Here is a 21,477-nt window from a genome sequence, read left to right on the forward strand (position 1 = left end):
GACTTAATTAGAAGAGTCCTTACCACCCAAGAGGTTTAGCTCCAAAGTGTGGGATTAAATGATCTCAAAGACCTATACCAAGGTGACAAGGATTTTGGTGAAGCATATGATGTTTGCACCAAGTTTACTAATGTTTGTCATGTTGCATATTCTGATTTCATGTTGCAGGAAGGTCTTTTGTTTAAAGGACACTTACTTTGCATACCTCAGTGCTCTATGAGAGACAATATCATCAAGGAGAAGCATCAAGGCAGATTAGGAGGACATTTTGGTCTTGACAAGACCTTAGAGCAGGTTGGACAGTTTTATCATTGGCCTAAACTTCAGTCAGATGTTAGAAGGTTTGTGGAGAAATGTCCCATATGTTAGAGAGATAAGGGAACCTCCAACAATGCAGGTTTATACCAGCCATTGGCCATACCAACCAGACCTTGGGAATGTTTGAGCATGGACTTTGTACTTGGTTTGCCTAGGACTCCAAGAGGGTATGATAGTGTTTTTGTCATAGTGGACAGATTCAACAAGATGACACATTTTGTGCCTTTCAAATGCACAAATGATGCCTCTTACATAGCAGGGCTATTCTTCAAGGAAGTTGTGAGAATTCATGGCTTACCACTTAGCATTGTGAGTGACAGAGACACTAAATTTGTAAGTCACTTTTGGTGAACCTTATGGAAGAAAATAGGCACAAAACTTTCCTTTTCATCAACATACCATCCACAATCAGATGGTCAAAATGAAGTAGTTGATAGATCCTTAGGTAACTTGTTGAGATGTATCACCAAACAACATGGACAAGCTTGGGATCTAGTATTGGGTCAAGCAGAGTATGCCTACAATGACTCAGTTAATAGAAGCACAGGCCGAAGTCCCTTTGAAATTATTTATGGATGTCATTCTAGGGGCATCTTGGAACTTAGAGACCTTAGTCCTATGGACCATAGAAGTGCACAAGGGGAAAAATTTGTAGAGAATATAAAAGAGATACATGAGCAGGTCAAGAAGACATTGCAACAACACAATGAGAAGTACAAGACACTAGCAGATAAGAAAAGAAGAGATGTACACTATAAGGTTGGTGATCTAGTGTTGGCCTACTTGTGGAAGGAGAGGCTACCCAAGGGACAACCTAGCAAGATATGCATGAAGAAGATTGGACCTCTTAAGGTGATGCATAAATTTGGCAATAATGCATATGAGTTAGAGTTACCTCAAAACTTAGGCATATCCCCAATCTTCAATTTATATTATTTGTATCCATACAAAGGGTCTCAGACAACTACAAATCAAGAAGAACCTACTACTATAGAATATGTAGTCTGGTTACAAGATTTACCTCCAAGCCAACCGGTCACATTGGAATGCATTTTGGATTCTAAGGTTGTGAAAAAGACTAGGAAAGGAGTCTACAAAGACTATCTGATCAAATGGGTAGGGTTACCAGAGTCACAAGCTACATGGATGTTAGAGAGAGACATCATACAACATGGTACCAATGTCCAAGCTTTATCCACTCAAGAAACTTGAGTTCTTCTTACCCCCGGAGCATGGTGCGGTTTCACTTGAGCAATTTTGTTGTGTAGGTTCCAGGAGTTTGGAATCATGTTATTTTGGTTTGTAATAAGGTCAATAGGATTTTGAATAAGTGCTCAGATGATGTAAGGACCCTAGGAGTTATTATTTTGCTAATGTTGGCCTATTGGCTCTTAAGGGTGCCAGATAGGGCATTTGGTAGAATAAGTTGGTATTGTGTTAGAATAGGTTGGTGTGATGAAGTTTAGGAGGTTTTAAGGTCATTTGAACCTTTAGAAGTGACATAGGTTTGATTTGGGCAAAAGTTGCTCAACTATGTAAAAGTTGTAAAAAGTTGCAAAAGTTGCTCATAGCAACTTTGCAACATTTGCATTTTCCAAACACCAACGGCTAGTTGGTTTTATTTTTCAGTTAAAGACATTTGTAACCAACCCAAGGCTGATATAATTCTTGGGACAATCGATGAGAATGTTGGTTGAAGATTTGAATGAAGAAAAGCAAGTTTAGCCTTTCAAAATTTGTGTTTTCAGCGAATAGTAGTTTAGTTTAAGCGATTTTGTATGGTTTGTATGGACTTACAAGCCCAGACCAAGGCATGAAATGTTAGAGCAGAGACATACCTTTCATTGCATGGTGATTTGAGGTTTTGAAGTGTTATAGTTTGTAAGTTTTGTCATTTTTGTTGCAGGTGGGTCCTAAAGACCTTAAAACAAGGGTTTTGAAGACTCTATGGCTCATACCTAGCATTCCATGGTGGAACTCCATACTAAAACCTTGTGGAATGCTATGAGGCCTTGTAAAGTATGCTTTCAATTTATTTTTAAGATAAGGGAGGCTAAAATCCAGATTTGCCACCATACCCTAGGCTTGGCATGCTGAGTTGGCAAGCAATGGGGAACATGGACAATAGGCCCTAGATGGGTAAATCCGTTGGATGGATTTGATTCCAGGTTGGATTGGACATCCTCATGGGTGTACAGACTTGAGACAATCAATAGATGCCTTGGCCATTTGGATTGGAGAAGGCATTTGAGTAAAACCCTATTTTGTAGGCTTAAAAGGAGGGAATTAGGCCTAAAAAGGGTTAGGTGGGCTAGAAACCAAACCCATATCCAATTTTGAGATATTGTATGAAACTCCCAAAAGGGTGTCTGAAAAGCCAAAGTGTTCATAGGGGTGTTCAAGACTTCTGGCAGATAAGTGCAAAATACCTCACCGGTAGGGCTAATTGGACTAGGTCTCCTAGTAGGCCTAAAAGAGCAAATTGGTCCTTAAGCTTGGAAACAGTAATCTCCAAAGACCTAGATGAAGAGATAGGGTTAGAAAAGAAAAGCAAAGCAATCCTATGTGAGTTGAGAATGTGTGAGAGAAGATCCTAAGGTAGAGGGGGTTGGCTCTTGGTGAAGGTGTGAGAAGGTGTTGAGTAGGAGAGTCTCAATTAAGAAGTTTTGGACACTCATAAGACAAGAGGTGGTCACCATAGTCTAAGGACCTTGGGAAGGTCATTAAAGGTGCACCCTACAACCTTTGGAAAGTTGGGATAGTGTGGAACCATTGGATGGTTCAAGAGACTGCCTAGAGAGACATCAAGAATAAGAAACCCCAGTAGGAGTGGGTATCCTCTCTACATCAAATATGCTCCAAACTTGATTCTAGTCATTGAATATGTTCGTCACCTATACACACTCAACAATGTGGAAAATGTTTTGTTTGTATAGGGGCTTGCCATAGTCAAACCCTTGCTTTGGTGTTTCTACCTCCATGGATAGCTAGATAGATTGATTTGGATAAAACGATAAAGAGATAGTGTAATAGAAACAAACCCTACTTAATGGAGGAAAGCCCCTATTACAAGAGATACAATAGATAACATAATAGAAATAAACCCGACTTAATGGAAGAAAACCCTTATTACAAGAGATAAAATGATAAAGAAACTAAATGCACATAAATGGTAGATACATTCATAGATTTGATAAATACGATAATATCAACATAAGAGATAAGAATAGTGTTACGTAGTCAAGATCCCTCTCTTGATATAATTATTTGATTGTTCTTTCGAGAGAAGTCCAAGTTGCTATGATATCAAGTGTGTATTTTGATAGAGCTTCGTTGAGAGTGTCATAGTAAGAGATTCAAGAGTGAGCCTTTAGTTATTCTCTCCACAAACTGAGGGAGAAGAGAGAGTTTTGTTTCTCTTCATGGGTGGGAATGACCATTTAGGATGTGCACAAGCCAAGGGACACATGCTGGTAGAGGTCTGATGCAGAATGAGCTAATTTAGATTTGAAATATTTGTAGGATGTTTGCATGTCGTGCAAACATTTGCGTGTCGTATTGTTGTTTAGACAAGATAATTGAAAATTTAGCTCAAGGGTGGCTAGCACTACTTCGTCTTTAGGTTTCATGATGGTAGGATGATGAGATCCCGATCATGAAAAATCTATATAAAATTAAATACATTATTTATAATTAGAATTAGGTATAGTTTAATTTGGTTTAGGGGTTACAGTTTAGGATTTAATATTGGTGGATCAAGATGATTGGCAAGGGCACTCTTATCCCAATTCCATCCCACTCAAACTTCTCTCTCATTTCCCTACGTTTATAATAATATAATATAATATTTACTAAAATAAATTAAGAATGGTGTAATCTTTAATAATAATTTATATTGTTGTCTAGCATATATATCTTTAAAAATTTTATAAAAAGATGTGATATATATCTTTTAAAGACATATTTAGTCTCAATATTAAACCCTAAGTCAATAATAAATTCTATTTAAATAAATTTTAAAAGATAAATAGAATTAATTCAAATTAATTTATAATTTCATACATATGATAAAAAACACAACATTTAATAATTGTATAAAAATATTTAAAAAAATAAATAATAATAACAAATATCAAATGATAAATAATAAATTAGAACTTCTTTTTAAATAAATAATATTAAAATAAAATATATATTTTTCCAAGATATTTATGGACATTCTTTATATAGATTTAAAAAATATATATATATGCTAGAAGAGAAAATAGTTGGATTATTAGATTAGTGACTATGTGTAATATTTTAGTAATACAAGAAACTTTGTGAATCTTTATAGATTGAGTACTATTACACTATCAAAATTCTACACTTATTTATATTGATGTAACAAATTATTCTTAATTACTATAAGATTTATGCACCTCTAATGATGAGATTAAAAAAAAATATCCTTCACATACATTCATAATAATTTAATTTATTAAATATACTTCAACTTACTTTTCCTTGTTAATTTAATGATTAATCATATTCTACTATAAACAATTGATCAAATATCATCATTATTTATAAACTTTAATATAATAATTTATCTTATATCTCAAGATTACTTATCAATTGACGTAGCATGTAACCACTCCGTGCTTTAAAAAAATCCATTTAAGGGGAATCCAATGCAAGTAAGGTACGAGGCCAATCATGAAAAAGTATTAAAAATTTATCAGCTAAAATGTTAAGAGACAAATGTAGCGAAAAACAAAAGGTATTAGCTAAGTTTTTATTCGATTTAGTGTCAGTAGATAGAGGCTCGTGGTGGCGGCTCACCTAAATAACCAACTAAAAAAACGTGATTGGCCGGCAGGAAATTCAATGATTATTTTATCTTGAGTGAAAACGACCAATTTTATTGATTATAACGTAGGTGGGAATACGTATTTTGTCCAGCAAAGGAAAGGAGGCGAGAGGAAGATGCATTGTGATTGTACCAACCCAGAATAAGCTTTAGACTTTGTTTTTATCTCAAGTCATCCTTTGACCGTTGACCCCGTTTGGTATATCTGCTAAACACGCTTTACATTTTTCAATGGTGATAAAAATCACAAAATCGTATTACAATAGAAATTTCAATGGTTGGGATGGATTTATTTGGTAATTTAAACGTCTCCTTCAACATCAAAAGCAGTGTTTTGGAAAACCGACTTATGAAACCGCGGGAGTTGTTCGAACAGGCTTTGACCAATTCTACCCACACGTGTGTTCTACCCAACCTACTCCCGTCTCAATTGTCGCTTAAATACCAAATCCTCCATGCCACTCCTCAGCAGAGTTTATTTCCCCTCTGCAAATACCTAAAATTCAGACAGGTGCTCCTAAGATATATACACAATATATATACAAAATGGCGTTGGCCATGAGGTCGACACATATACACAAGATTGCTTGCGAGCGCCCCTTACACGGAAAGGCTTCAGCTAAAGCAAAGCCCAAATTCACCGACGAGCTGAAGTTTGAGAGATCAGTATTAGATCGCTTGGAACGCATTTACAATGACCGGCTACTCTCAAGCAGTAATAAAAATCAGGATTTGCTGTTACCGATAAAACCCACAACGCCAGGGGATTTTTACGAAGGGAAACCGGTAAAAGTTGCGTACCAGGGAGCGCGCGGGTCGTACTGCCATGAGGCGGCGGTTAAAGCATTCCAACGTTGCGACGCGCTTCCCTACCCAGGAACAATGGACTCAGCCTTCGAAGCTCTGGAAAGCGGCGCCGCCGACAGAGCGGTGGTGGCGGTGGAAAATTCTTTAGATGGCGTCGTAGGCAGAAACTACGATCTGCTGCTGCGCCACCAGAATATACACATCGCGGGGGAGGTGCTTCTGAAAGTTAATCATTGTCTGTTGGGGTTAAATGGGATAAATGGGGTGAGACGGGTTCTCGGCCACCCGCAGGCGCTGAGTCACTGCCGCCGCCGCTTGCAGAGTCTGAACGCCACCGTTGAGGCCGTCGATTTTGCCGCCGAGGCGGCGCGTTTGGTGGTTGAGAGAGAATGTTGTGACGTGGCAGTCATTTGCAGCGGCGTTGCTGCGCGAGAATTGGGGCTTCGTGTTTTGGAGCCGGCCATGCAGGATGATGACGATAATTGTACGCGGTTTCTTGTTCTTGCTAAAAATTTACCGGTGGCTTCTGAAGCCGCCGGTACAACTTCCAAGACGACAGTGGCGTTTTCTGTAGAAACTGCTAGTCTGTTCAAGGCTGTGGATATTTTTGAAAGGAGAGGGTTGAGAGTTGTGAAGATCGAAAGCCGGCCGAGAAGGGAAAAGCCCATGAGAGACGGCGTGGGAGGTTTCAAGTATTTTGAGTATGTTTTTGTGGTGGATTTGGAAGGATCGGTTGCAGATCCTGACATGCAAGGAGCTCTTTTTGATTTGGAAGGAATTGCAGGGTTCGTTAGAGTTATGGGGAGTTATGCCAGCGATTTATAGGGAAGGCTTCTTCCGTCTCCCCTCTCTCTGTCTTTTCATTTGTAAATTCTTAAAAATCTCCTAAATACAAGTTTTGTAAAGAATATATTTCGCCAACGGAACTTCACTCCCCATCATAGAAACTCAGTGATTCAGCAGAGTATATGACTGGGAAAATTGTGAATAATTTTGTTTTAAAATACTTATGATCATGATATTTAATAATTCTATCGTTAAAGTCAATAATATTGTTACATTTTAATAACACTTTTTGAGTCTAGTAGCATCACAATTCCTAGTTTATCAATCTTTCTTTCCATTACATTCTCCTAGTATACATTCTCCTCGTATACATTTCCCAAGACCCCCTCCTGCGGAATTCCTTTCTTAGAACCCCCACCATTCAAACAAGGAGTTTCATCAATCACCCTATTCAATTAGAAACAACATTAATAGAACCAAATTTAAATATGATGATATCTCTTAGCATTTGTGGGCATACTCTAGGCATTCAACATCTATATATGAACGGCATTCATTTTTTTTGGACATCTTTTACCATTTTTATCAAACAATAGCCCTACTTAAAGCAATGGTGTTTAGCTATTGGATCTTTGGATTGAAATTCTTAAGTTCTAGAGTTCAATGACTAAACTTATTTAGTTTCTAAAGACTAAAGAATAAAGTTCATTTGATTTTTTTAAGGTGATTTCACATGGAGGTAGCATTTACAATTAAAAATTAGATAGATTATATTGTTTGGGTATTTTAATATTTGGATAGTTTTAGAGCATATTTTATAATTTTTATAGCAAAAAAAATTGTAGTCATTTATAATAGCATATATTTTGGTGATAGGTTTAAATGAAACATTCATTTACATAGTAGTAATTACATTTACTTATCTATTCTGTATGTTTAATATTTTTATTTTTTATGCAATCAACTGTAAAACTATTTTGATGGGTATTTCAAATCTAAGGTTTTCATAAGATGATGATATGGATAAATGTGTGGTTTCTAAATCAATTGAAATGGCCTAAGAATCTCACGATTTAAAATTTTCTAGAACTTGAAATTGGACGGTGCATAACAACATCAAAGAATATGTTGGATCAAATGATAGACAACTATCAATACAATATTTATTGTAGGCATATGGTTGGTTTCAACTCACCCTACAACTAGATATAATAGAAATATTTTATTATCAATTCATTGAAGGAAATGCGTATGACCATCTAAAATGTTGTAGCTATATAATATGATAAAATAAAAGAGATTTGAGCATATGCAAATATTTTTCACTTGGGGATGAATTTTGTTTTATGCTATTCTTCTTCATTCACCTAAATATAATTGTAACTAAATAAATCCAATAAAGAGAAGTTTTCCAAACTAACCATTATTTACAATATTTACTTTGTTGATAGAGGAAGATTGTGATCCTTAAGTTTAATCCCTTCTTGAAGTCAACATTGAGACTAACGTCCCCTTTTGTTTTCCTTACCAATATCAAATTTGATACTTAACCTAAGTGTTTAATAGGAAAAATAACTTTAAAATAAGTTAATTTTATCAAATTCTTTTCCCATTAAAGATTACATCCTTGAATTGATTGATCTTTGCTTTTATCTTGTTTCAAATTTGTATAAAATTTAATAGTGTGCTAAATTATATCTTTTCTTTTTAAATTCCTTATAGTTCCATGCTAGAACTCAATTGTACTTTTCACATTTTGATTTGGTTTTGAGTGGATATCTTGCTAAATTTTACGTTTTCCAAGGGAACATATCTATAGTGAAATAAGGTCTCTCCCCTTTTCATCATTGGGGATTAATAGATTCTCTTTATTAGTTTAATATATGCTAATTATAAAATATGATATGTATAGATTTGTTTGATATTAGGTTATAATTGTTCTATAAATTATCTTGACTATTAGAGAAATAATGAGAATCGCTTAAAATAATGAAATTTCGATAGTTCATATTTATAATTGCTTTGTATTTTCTAAATTTGATTGTGTGAATTTTTATTTGAGGTTTATTTTTTCTTTCTTTAGTTTTTAAATCTTTTTTGTCTCTTTTAAATTATTTTTACATATTATATATTTTATTCAATTTTATTTTATTTATTTTTATTTTTTATTTTATTTTCAAGGCCTCTTCTTTTCTTTTCTTTTTGTGTTCCCTTGTATTTTTTCTATTTCTTTTTTGTCTTTTTTTTATATTATCTATTTATTTTTGGGTTATTGTTTATCACTTTTTCTTTGTCTATAGATTTTATTTATTGTTGGTTTTTTGTTTTCTTTCTCCTTTCACATTTTATTTTTATAATTATTGCTTTTGTCATTTCATTTACAATTTTGTGTGGTTTCTCCTTTCTCTTCTCATTTTTAATTTTACATTTTATCTCTTATTTTAAATTTGTGGTTATTCATTTGCTTTCATTCCATTGCTTTTCTTCTTTCTAGTATTATTTTTAGTTTTATCTCTCTCCTCTCTCACTTCTTTCCTAGATTCTTGTACCTTCCTAACTTGTGTTCGTCCTTCACCCACATCTATTTAGTCATCTTGGTCTATTAATATCCCGTTTCTTGTCTTCTCTTGCTATCTTATCTTGATGATGGATCATGGTGTTTGATAAAAAATGATTGTAATAAAAAACTCACAAAATCAAATCTAAAAAATACCAAACAATAATGAGAATCACTTTCAGGACCCTATTAGTCCTCTCAATTATCTAGAATTGTAGGCCTTATAATTAATTTAGCATAATCTTTATTTGGCAATTTGATGGGTCAAGTGGATCTAATTATTATCTATATACACTTAAAATTGACCTTGAATTGAATAATATTTGTTATTTATTTAATTAGTTTATCTGAATGTCTTCTATTAATTAAATATTTTTTATTTATTTGATTAATTCATTAGCCTCTTCTTTCTAATAGAAATATAATTTTATTATTTATTTAGATCCCTCCTTCCTAAATGAAATAAATATTTTATTTATTTAATTTATCTAGCCCTTTCCTCTATCAATTAAATAAATACTTCTATTTATTTAATTAATTCACTTACCTTTTTCCTCTTTTAATCCTAGTCCTCCAACTTGTTCACACAGATCATAATCTAACATCATAGGCATGTGACAAGTGTCAATTGTCTCTTCATTAACTTTGTGTTTTCTCCAAATTCAACCCACCTTTGAATCTCATCCCTCCATTTCAAATTTAACCTCTTCATCCTATTCACTCTTATTTTCTACCTTTCACCTCTTAATCTCCTCCCTTCATCTCTACCTACTCTCAAATCTTATTGATTCTCTTTCATCTATGTGATTATGGCCCTTCATCTTTTAGTCTCTTAATCTAAGCCCTTGATTCTCTTAAATATGTCTATAAAAGAGGTTTCTTCCTTCCATTTTGATCAATCACATATACAAGCATTTATACTTACATAATGCCAAAATCATTCTAGAGCATACCTCATCACATGCATACCTCGTCACAATCATACATCATTAGAACTAAATCCATTCTTCCTTGAGTTCTTGTGTAAGTGCAACACAAATTTGAGAGCAATACACCAAATACAAGATCATGGAAGATAGGAGAACAATGGAGACACGCCTATGATGAATATGAAGTTATAATTTTATTTGTTTTATGGTTTATTTACATTGCATGATAGTTTTCTATTGACTTTGTTGAATTAGTTTGTAGATCTAGGGTTTGGTTGGATATTATTAGGCTTTACAGATAGATTTAAATTTGACATAAACATTATAATGTCATCTATGTTGTATGATCTCATCTTGATATTGTTGGTAGCATTTGAACCTTGACTTTTTTAATGAGAAGCTTTGAATTTTTAAATATCTATATCTGCTTTCTTTTTGTTGCTAAATTAGCCCTTGTAATATTGACTCACACTAGACATTATTATTGGCATAAATGAAATGAAATGGAAATATTTGAGAACCTTCTTTTTTTTTTTTGGTGAAATGAGATGCAAACCTACTCCTAAATACCTTATTACATCTAGAAGTATAAAAATATAAAATCCATAATTTTTTCATACTCTAATCTTCCTTGGTAGCTAGTTTTAGAAGATCATTTATGTTGGCTTGATGGTTTGATCCTTGTCATGTACATGACATAAGTATTAAGGCTAATTGAGTCAATTTTTTTGTAAGTTCTATTGTTATTCTTTTATTGCCCATTCATATATCTATTTAGTTACATCTAGAAACAATGGTTTTCTTTTCCTTCTAATAGCAGTAGCTCTGTTTTTTCTTTTTTTCTTTTTTTCTTTAGACAACATAGTGTGAGTGGACCCAAAATTAGCTATCACTTCATCAGCAGTATGCTCTCTATGAGTAAGATTTAAAGAGCCATATTTGGTCATAATGATAGGTGAGGACTAATAAAGAGTAAAATTTCCTTCCATCTTGGTTGTTAAATGTCTATATAAAGACATGCCAAAGATTAGAAAAATATTACATTTTATAAAATAATAATACTAGGGCAAGCATATAAGGTGAGGATAATATATTCTTAGAACCCCTATCATCTATATTTTCCCCATCTAATTGCATAAGTCCCTTTTCCATATGCATATAAGATAGCCCTATGGATTTTGTAGAGGAGGATATTTTCTACCCTTGAAGATGCATTGTGATTGTACCAACCCAGAATAAGCTTTAGACTTTGTTTCATCTCAAGTCATCCTTTGACCGTTGACTCCGTTTGGTATATCTGCAAAACACGCTTTACATTTTTCAATGGTGATAAAAATCACAAAATCGTATTACAATAGAAATTTCAATGGTTGGGATGGATTTATTTGGTAATTTAAACGCCTCCTTCAACATCAAAAGCAGTGTTTTCGAAAACCGACGTATGAAACCGCGGGAGTTGTCCGAACAGGCTTTGACCAATTCTATCCACACGTGTGCTCTACCCAACCTTCTCCCCTCTCAATTGTTGCTTAAATACCAAATCGTCCATGCCACTCCTCAGCAGAGTTTATTTCCCCTCTGCAAATACCTAAAATTCAGACAGGTGCTCCTAAGATATATACACATAATATATATACAAAATGGCGTTGCCCATGAGGTCGACACATATACACAAGATTGCTTGCGAGCGCCCCTTACACGGAAAGGCTTCAGCTAAAGCAAAGCCCAAATTTGCCGACGGGCTGACGTTTGAGAGATCAGTATTAGATCGCTTGGAACGCATTTACAATGACCGGCTACTCTCAAGCAGTAATAAAAATCATGATTTGCTGTTACCGGTAAAACCCACAACGCCAGGGGATTTTTACGAAGGGAAACCGGTGAAAGTTGCGTACCAGGGAGCGCGCGGGTCGTACTGCCATGAGGCGGCGGTTCAAGCATTCCAACGTTGCGACGCGCTTCCCTATCCAGAAACAATGGACTCAGCCTTCGAAGCTCTGGAAAGCGGCTCCGCCGACAGAGCGGTGGTGGCGGTGGAAAATTCTTTAGACGGCGTCGTAGGCAGAAATTACGATCTGTTGTTGCGCCACCAGAATATACACATCGCGGGGGAGGTGCTTCTGAAAGTTAATCATTGTCTGTTGGGGTTAAATGGGATAAATGGGGTGAGACGGGTTCTCGGCCACCCGCAGGCGCTGAGTCACTGCCGCCGCCGCTTGCAGAGTCTGAACGCCACCGTTGAGGCCGTCAATTGTGCCGCCGAGGCGGCGCGTTTGGTGGTTGAGAGAGAATGTTGTGACGTGGCAGTTATTTGCAGTGGCGTTGCTGCGCGAGAATTGGGGCTTCGTGTTTTGGAGCCGTCCATGCAGGATGATGACGATAATTGTACGCGGTTTCTTGTAGTTGCTAAAAATTTACCGGTGGCTTCTGAAGCCGCCGGTACAACTTCCAAGACGACAGTGGCGTTTTCTGTAGAAACTGCTAGTCTGTTCAAGGCTGTGGAGATTTTTGAAAGGAGAGGGTTGAGAGTTGTGAAGATCGAAAGCCGGCCGAGAAGGGAAAAGCCCATGAGAGACGGCGTGGGAGGTTTCAAGTATTTTGAGTATGTTTTTGTGGTGGATTTGGAAGGATCGGTTGCAGATCCTGACATGCAAGGAGCTCTTTTTGATTTGGAAGGAATTGCAGGGTTCGTTAGAGTTATGGGGAGTTATGCCAGCGATTTATAGGGAAGGCTTCTTCCGTCTCCCCTCTCTCTGTCTTTTCATTTGTAAATTCTTAAAAATCTCCTAAATACAAGTTTTGTAAAGAATATATTTCGCCAACGGAACTTCACTCCCCATCATAGAAACTCAGTGATTCAGCAGAGTATATGACTGGAAAAATTGTGAATAATTTTGTTTTAAAATATTTATGATCATGATATTTAATAATTCTATCGTCAAAGTCAATAATAATTTTACATTTTAATAATATTTTTGAGTCTAGTAGCATCACAATTCCTAGTCTATCAATCTTTCTTTCCATTACATTCTCTAGTATAAATTTCCCAACACCCCCTCCTGCGGAATTCCTTTCTTAGAACCTCCACCATTCAAACAAGGAGTTTCATCAATCACCCTATTCAATTAGAAACAACATTAATACAACCAAATTTAAATATGATGATATCATACTCCAGGCATTCAACATCTATATATGAACAACATTCATTTTTTTTTTAATTTTTTTAATTTTTAAAATTTTTTTTTAACATCTTTTACCATTTTTATCAGCAATAGCCCTACTTAAAGCATTGGTGTTTAGCTATCATTTGATTTTTTAAGGTGATATCACATGGAGGTAGTATTTACAATTAAAAGTTAGATAGATTTTATTGTTTGGGTATTTTAATATTTGGATAGTTTTAGAACATATTTTATATTTTTTATAGCAAAAAAAATTGTAGTCATTTCTAATAGCATATATTTTAGTGATATGTTTAAATGAAACATTCATTTACATAGTAGTAATTACATTTACTTGATCTATTCTATGTGCTTAATATTTTTATTTTTTCTGCAATCAAAAAAATATTTTGGTGGGTATTTCAAATCTAAGGTTTTCATAAGATGGTGATATGGAGAAATGTGTGGTTTCTAAATCAATTGAGATGGCCTAAGAATCTCATGATTTTAACTTTTCTAGTACTTGAGATTGGATGGTGCATAACAACATCAAAGAATATGTTAGATCAAATGATAGACAACTATCAATACAATACTTATTGTAGGCATATGGTTGGTTTCAACTCACCCTACAACTAGATATAATAGAAATAATTTTTAATCAATTCATTGAAGGAAATGCCTATGACCATCTAAAATATTGTAGCTATATAATATGATAAAATAAAAGACATTTGAGCATATGCAAATGTTTTTCACTTGGCGATGAATATTGTTTTATGCTAATCTTTTTCATTCATCTAAATATAATTGTAACCAAATAAATCCAACAAAGAGAATTTTTTTAAATTAACCATTATTTACAATATTTATTCCATTGATAGAAGAAGATTGTGATCCTTAAGTTTAATCCCTTGTAAAGACATCAATCTAGGATCTAACCCTAAACTACGCTTTATTCATAATTAAACTTAAAATTTCAATCTCTAAGCATATTATATACAAGATATAAGCAAACATCGGATATATCATAATAATGCACATGAATAATACAATATCCAATACTAAGAAGTTATTTCCTACTTAGGCATCCAAATTGCCTTAAGAATATACAAGAAGATGCATTCGTCGATCTTTAGTCTGAGTTGCTTCCTTCTGTCTTTTGAATGCAGATGAGAACAAGAATCTGACACTTTTTCCGCCAAACCTTGAAGCTTACGCTTCCCCGAAATTCTTGGTCAATCAAGAATACCCGACCCTGCAAGAATTGGTTTAACCAAAGAATTCGAAAGCAAGAGGGAATCTGGTGCATGCCTAGATAATATATGCATTTTCATTTTTCCTAATTCATTCTAAGAAACAAGCATTCACTATCATACTAGGATGTGGTAGAGAGTATAAATAAGGAATTTCCATCTTTTTCTACGGATAATTCAAACAATAACTTGACCGAGTATATGCCATGCACAACAAAATAATAATTGGAAAAAGCAACTATTCTCCCTAAAACTTCCACATTCGGCACCCGTCCCGAAAGGTAAATTTTTCCAACTCAAGCTTAACCCTAGCTTGATTCCCTCAAACACAAATTCTATTGAGAGTGCAATCTTTCTTTTAAAACAAAAATAGAGATATCATTTTTGCTTACTAATCATTACTTGTCTAATATATCTATCGAAGACAATCTTTCATATTTTGGAAAACGTTAAACTTTTATAAGCAATAATCTTAAAATCAATCTTTTGACTAAAATAAAGTACATACAAAAGAAGGTGTTAAACATGTATGAAATTAATCTCATATGTAACCAAAAGTATGCAAACACATTCTAAAAATAGAATTAAAACTAATTATTTTTGGTGCAAAATACGATATTAACAACATCTTTTCTCTAAATTCTTTTCTTCTATACCACAATGGTTTACAAAGCATTTCAAATATGATATTAACAATTGATACCCATTTGGACATACATATCTATTATCTAAACTTCCATTTCTACACATTTTATACCAAATTTAACAAATAAAATAAAACATAAACAAAGGATTCTAACCTCATGGAAACTTAGAGTGGATTGTAAGCTTTTGACCTTGTCGTTCTTCGTCAAATGATTCCATGCCTTGATTGCAAGTCTTTCTTTCTCTCCAACTATTCTTATCTCTATCCAACTATCTCTCTATCGCTCAATCTCTACAATATTATCCAACTATTCTTCCTCTATATCAAACTATTCTTCCTTTCTATCAAACTATTCTTCCTTTCTATCAACTATCAAACTATTCTTCCTCTCTATCAAACTATCAAACTATTCTTCCTCTCTATCAAACTATTCTAACCCTCCATTCAAGAATTTATCGCTCTTCTAATCTCGTGTGAGAAAGAATGAAAAAATGAGTGTGTGTATACGTCTATTTATTCTAATCTTTGGCTATGTTTGTTGCTATCCTCTAGGTCTTATTTACTGTTCCATTATTTCTATTGTCATGTGGTTGTAACTATATTCTCCACGCAGTTCTATGAATTTAATACCACCCTCGATTTGTGGCAAGTTCGAGTCTTATTGTTAAAAATTTCCAACCGTTTCAGTTGGAGCTTGATTGCTTGATGGGATATGTCGACTTTGGCTTATCCATCGAAGAGTGATGTTACATACCAAGTCGTGTTGCATGCCAAGTCACCCCAAGGGGTCGTGGGAGTGTTTTACACATTATTTACGTTACAAATGGGAGTAGTGGTAGTTGGTGGTATCTCCCTTAAGCTACGCCTACCTTAAACATCTTAGGTCTTTAATTGCCTCCCACCACATTTGACCTGCATAAAAGTCTTTGACAGCGACCACCATGGATGGAGGGAGTTCTGCTAACAAACTAACCAAAGCGGCTACCGTGGGTGGAGGAAGTCTATTAACACACCGACCAAAGCGGCTCTTCCTCCGGCTTCCAAACGGTCGACTACCATTTCAACCTGCCACCTTTATTAACATGTTTAATAAAGTGATATATAATATTATATTTGTAATATGGTTTGTTTTATAATTTATTTATAAATGACTTTTCATTAAGATTAAACATTAAACTTTGTTTCTAAATAAATTCTTTGATAAACCTTTTCTTTGATAAAATATATATATCGGATTTTCATTTCCTAATTTTAAATTTCATAAATACATATTCAATATTTACAAATAGATGATCAAATTATTATTAGACAAATTTTGTATGAATAGACAAAACATTTGACGAAGTCAAATTTCACAATAATTGGATATTGATATATGTATATGATTGAATAAATTTCTCATATATATATATACTATACTATTATTCAATTTACAAAATTAAACTCGTAAGTACAATTTTCATACATTTATACATATCTAAAAAGAACATTAAACCTAGGGTCTATATTCATTTTTGAATCGTTTATACATTTTATCTCTTTTAACAATAAAGCATAATATTTCACAATTACTCAGACAACTTAGATTTAATTCAAACACTACTCACATCATGAAATTAATGCACATGTATAAACATTTAAATCAATCTACTACTCATTCCAAATTCATCATTTCAATTTGAACAAACACTCAATAAGATCATTTAAATCATCCATCTTTCAAGATGCAAATATAAATCCTAATGTGGTGTATGAGAGATTCCCTTTTCCATTGAAGTCATTCAGTTAAAAGCAATTCTACTTGATTCGTGTTCTCGCCTTCGACCTCCTTCACCTCATCTTGCATTACTTGCACTCAAAATTTGATCAGCGTTGACAAACCCAAAAGAATATTGAATTTCATATCATTTGCAGGAGTAAAAAGCATACTATGTTTCCTCATACTAGATTATGAATGATCTAATCTATTTTAAATTTCAAAATCACATTACATCTTTAAATTGCACAATATTAAATAAAACGATTCGTGACATCCTTCCCGTCTTGGAAGAGACATCATCTCGATGTTTTGCCACTCATCAATATTCACAAAACCATAATATCTCACAAAATGTCAATCTTACCTCAAATTCAAATAATAATACCAAGAGCACATAGGCTATCCAAGTTTACATCATAAAATAATAATAATTGTTTCAAAATATCCAAAATTAAATAGCAGTTATTTCCTAAGAAAGCAAATGAGGAAAATGATGGTCAATCATCTCAGCATCCTCCCATGAAGCACTATCCTCAGAATATTGGTCCCATTGAACCTTATACTGAATGAAATCTTTGCTACATAGCTTCACACTACGCTGATCTAGGATTCAGATGGGCTCCACTAGCACCACCCCTAGATCCTGAACCTGTAAGGATTGCCAATCAAGAATATGAGATGCATTAGCATTGTAAGGTTTCAATAAAGACACATGAAACACATTATGGATTCAAGCTAGAGCAGGGGGTGAAGCTAATCTATAAGCAACTAGATTGATAACCTCCAGTACATCAAAGGGTCCCACATATCTTGGAGCCAATTTTGATGATTTTCCAAATGAGATAGAGCTCTTATGAGGTTTGACTCTCAAAAAGACTTTATCTCCTGCAGCGAATTGTCTAAAAGTTCTATTTCGGTCTACATAACTCTTCTATCGGTCAGCTGCTTCCTTCAATCTACTCTTAATCAACACCATCTGTTCATCCATTTCCTTGAGTAAATCTAGACCAATAATGATCCTATCCTCTAGTCTATCCCAGCTGATAGGTGTGCGACATTTTCGCCCATAGAGTGCTTCAAAAGGTGCCATACCTAATGATGCATGAAAGGAGTTGTTATAAGAAAATTCAACTAAGGGCAAGTACTCCTCCCATTTGTATTGCTGATCCATGCAATACATTCTCAAAAGATCCTCCACTACTTGAATAACCCTTTCTATTTGGCCGTCAGTCTGAGGATGATATGTTGAGCTAAAATTTAGCCTTGTTCCCAATGCTGCATTCAATGTTGTCCAAAATCTGGAAGTCATCCTGGTATCCCTATCAGATATAATAGTTTCTGGAAATCCATGTAACCGAAAAATTTCTTGCACAAATTTCTTGGCAAGAACAAATGATCCATCTTTTAGATTACCAGGTATGAAATGTGAAACTTTAGTCAACTTGTCCACCACTATTAAGATAGTGTCATGCTTATTCTTACTCATCGGTAATCCTTGGATGAAATCCATACTGATTACCTGCCACTTGTATTCTGGTATGACATGTTGAAATAGAAGTCCTGCTAGATGAACATGTTCAACTTTTACTCTTTGACATTCCAGACATTGTGCTACATACTCAACCACTTCCATCTGGAGTTTGGGCCAGAAATACAATGTTTTCAAATCAGCTACCATCTTTGTTATTCCAGGGTAGCCTGAATAAGGTGTATTGTGCATCTCATGTAAGATCAACTTCCTCAACTCTCCTCCTTCTGGTATATACATCCTTCCTTGGTATCTCAAAATAACCTCTGGTTCTATCTCATATCCATCATAGCGATGGTCTGAAGAGTCTCTTTCCAAGGCTTGTTTAACTCTTATATAATGTTCATCTTCAGAAAGATTCTGCAACACTTGTTGCTTCAAATTTTTCCTTGTTGTAACCATTGCAGATAGGCATCTTCTTCTGTTGAGAGCATCAGCTACTCTATTTTCCTTCCCTTGGATATATTCAATACCAAAGTCATACTCACTTAGAAATTCAAGCCACCTTCTCTGTCTTGCATTTAGGTTAGGTTGTGTAAAAATATACTTTAATCCTAAATGATCTGTTTTAAGCTCAAAAGGCTTCCCTAAAAGGTAATGCCTCCACATTTGTAATGCATGCACAATAGCTAGTAGTTCTAAATCATGTGGAGCATAATTCATCTCATATTGTTTTAGCTTTTGTGATTCATATGCGACCACCTTTCCTTCTTGCATCAATACTGCTCCCACACCTTCACCTGAGGCATCTATAATTACTACAAAATGTCCGTTGGGATCTGGTATTGTTAATACTAGTGCTGTTGTCAATTTCTGCTTTAGGAGTTGAAATGATTCCTCGCATTTCTCAGTCCATTTGAACCTTTTTTCCTTTTTTTGAAGTGAGGTAATTGGTGCTGCTATCCTGGAAAATCCTTCCACATATTTTCTATAATATCCTACAAGTCCCATAAAACTTCAAACTTTTGAAACATTCTGGGGCGTTGGCCAATCTACTATTGCTTCTATCTTTGCAGGATCAACTGAAATTCCTTCAGCGGATATGACATGACCTAAGTATTGCACCTTTTCCTGAAAGAAGGCACACTTAGAGAATTTTCCATAAAGTTTACGATCTCTCAAACGTTGCAAAACTATCCTTAGGTGCTTCTTATGTTCTTCTTCATTCTTAGAATATATCAATATGTCATCAATGAAGATTAAAACAAAGTCATCCAAGTATTCTCTGAAAATACTATTCGTGAGGTTCATGAATGCTGTTGGGGCATTAGTTAAACCAAATGGTACAATTGTGAATTCATAGTGCCCATACCTTGTTCGGAATGCAGTTTTAGGAATATCTTCATCCTTAATCCTTAACTGATGATATCCGGATCGAAGATCGATCTTGGAGAATACAGATGCACCTTTCATTTGATCAAATAATTCATCTATCCTGGGTAGAGGATATTTGTTTTTGATGGTTACTTTATTCAACATCCTATAATCAATGCATAACCTCAAAGTACCATCTTTCTTCTTTACAAAGATCACTGGTGCACCCCACGGGGATACTCTTGGTCTAATAAAACCTTGCCTAAGCAATTCTTACAATTGAGCCTTAAGCTCATACAGTTCTATTTTTGTCATTCTATATGGAGCCTTAGATTGCGGCTCTATTCCAAGTAAGATTTCTATAGAAAAATTGAACTCTTTCTTAGGTGGTAACTTGGTAAGATCTTCTAGAAAAATATCTAGAAACTCTGCAAGGATAGGATAATTTGTAGGAATTTTCTCTACACTATTCAAATCATTAACCATGACAGAAATGATGGAACATCCTTTTCTTTGGGCCTTCTTGAGTTGCATTGCCGAAATGTATCTCAATTCAAGAGGACTTTGAGATCCAAAAATTTCAATGGAATTCCCAAAATCATCCATGCAACTAATGACCTTATCTTCACAGTTCACTATGGCTTTATGTTTAGTCAACCAATTAATACCTAAGATCACATCATATGATCCTAGTGGTGCAACATAAAGGTTAACTTGGGTTTGGAAACTAGGAAGTTCTAATTCACTGCAAAATAGACAAGTATCTACCCTCTTTTTTGCTCGATTTCCATACTGAACCATCCATGAATTTTAAATATAACCAGGTTTAACAGATATTCTAGAAACTACTTGTGGATCAATAAAACATTCAGTAGCTCCTGTATCTATTAAAATAGAAACTGATTGTCCAAAGAGCTTACTCATGATCTGGATAGGTGCAGCTTGGAAATCAGCTTGACGATTGTTGACAACAGCGTGAATTTGATGTTGAGGGGCTCCTTGCTGATATGATCCTCTCTATGCTGAGGTACGTTGTGGACAATTGGAGGCATAATGACTCCCTCCACAATTATAACACCCATCCCTAGGACCAGGATGGCCACCTGACCTTCCTCTGTCAATATTTTGTTGAGCATTGGTGTTATAGTTTGCTTTCTTATTTCCATCCTGATTTGCTCTTCCTTTTTCCTGGGTGTTGGGTCCCCTCTTAAGATTTCTTATCTGCCGATTGTTGCTATTGTGATTCCTTTGGAAATTTCTATTCCCAAAATTCGGTCGGTTGTTCTCATTCTTTTGGAGGTTCCCCAACTGCTGTAACTTCTGCTCTTGCTTAGTCGCCTTTTCAAATACCTCCACCATGGTTAATGGATTATGGATATCCACCTCTACTCCTATATGGGTTCTTAGTCCCAAAATGAACTTTCGAATGCGAAACCTTTCATCCATCTGGTATTGCAGAACATACTTAAGGAGATTAGTAAATTTCTCCCAGTACTGTGTTATTGACATACTACCTTGAGTAAGGTTTTGAAATTCTGTCATCTTCTTGTCGAAGAATAAT

The 21,477-nt window shown here is 34.7% G+C and overlaps 2 protein-coding genes across 2 annotated transcripts; both read left to right on the forward strand.

Annotated features, from left to right (window-relative positions):
- Nucleotides 1-5,716: 5,716 nt before the first annotated feature.
- LOC131042122 (arogenate dehydratase 2) lies at nt 5,717-6,802 on the forward strand. Its single transcript, XM_057975442.1, has one exon. The coding sequence runs from the start codon at nt 5,717-5,719 to the stop codon at nt 6,800-6,802; it is 1,086 nt and encodes a 361-aa protein (XP_057831425.1).
- A 5,087-nt stretch (nt 6,803-11,889) lies between these two features.
- Nucleotides 11,890-12,975, forward strand: LOC131042123 (arogenate dehydratase/prephenate dehydratase 2, chloroplastic-like). Its single transcript, XM_057975443.1, has one exon. The coding sequence runs from the start codon at nt 11,890-11,892 to the stop codon at nt 12,973-12,975; it is 1,086 nt and encodes a 361-aa protein (XP_057831426.1).
- Nucleotides 12,976-21,477: the final 8,502 nt, after the last annotated feature.

This window comes from Cryptomeria japonica, chromosome 4, assembly GCF_030272615.1.
Source record: "Cryptomeria japonica chromosome 4, Sugi_1.0, whole genome shotgun sequence".
In the NCBI taxonomy this organism is placed as follows: domain Eukaryota; kingdom Viridiplantae; phylum Streptophyta; class Pinopsida; order Cupressales; family Cupressaceae; genus Cryptomeria; species Cryptomeria japonica.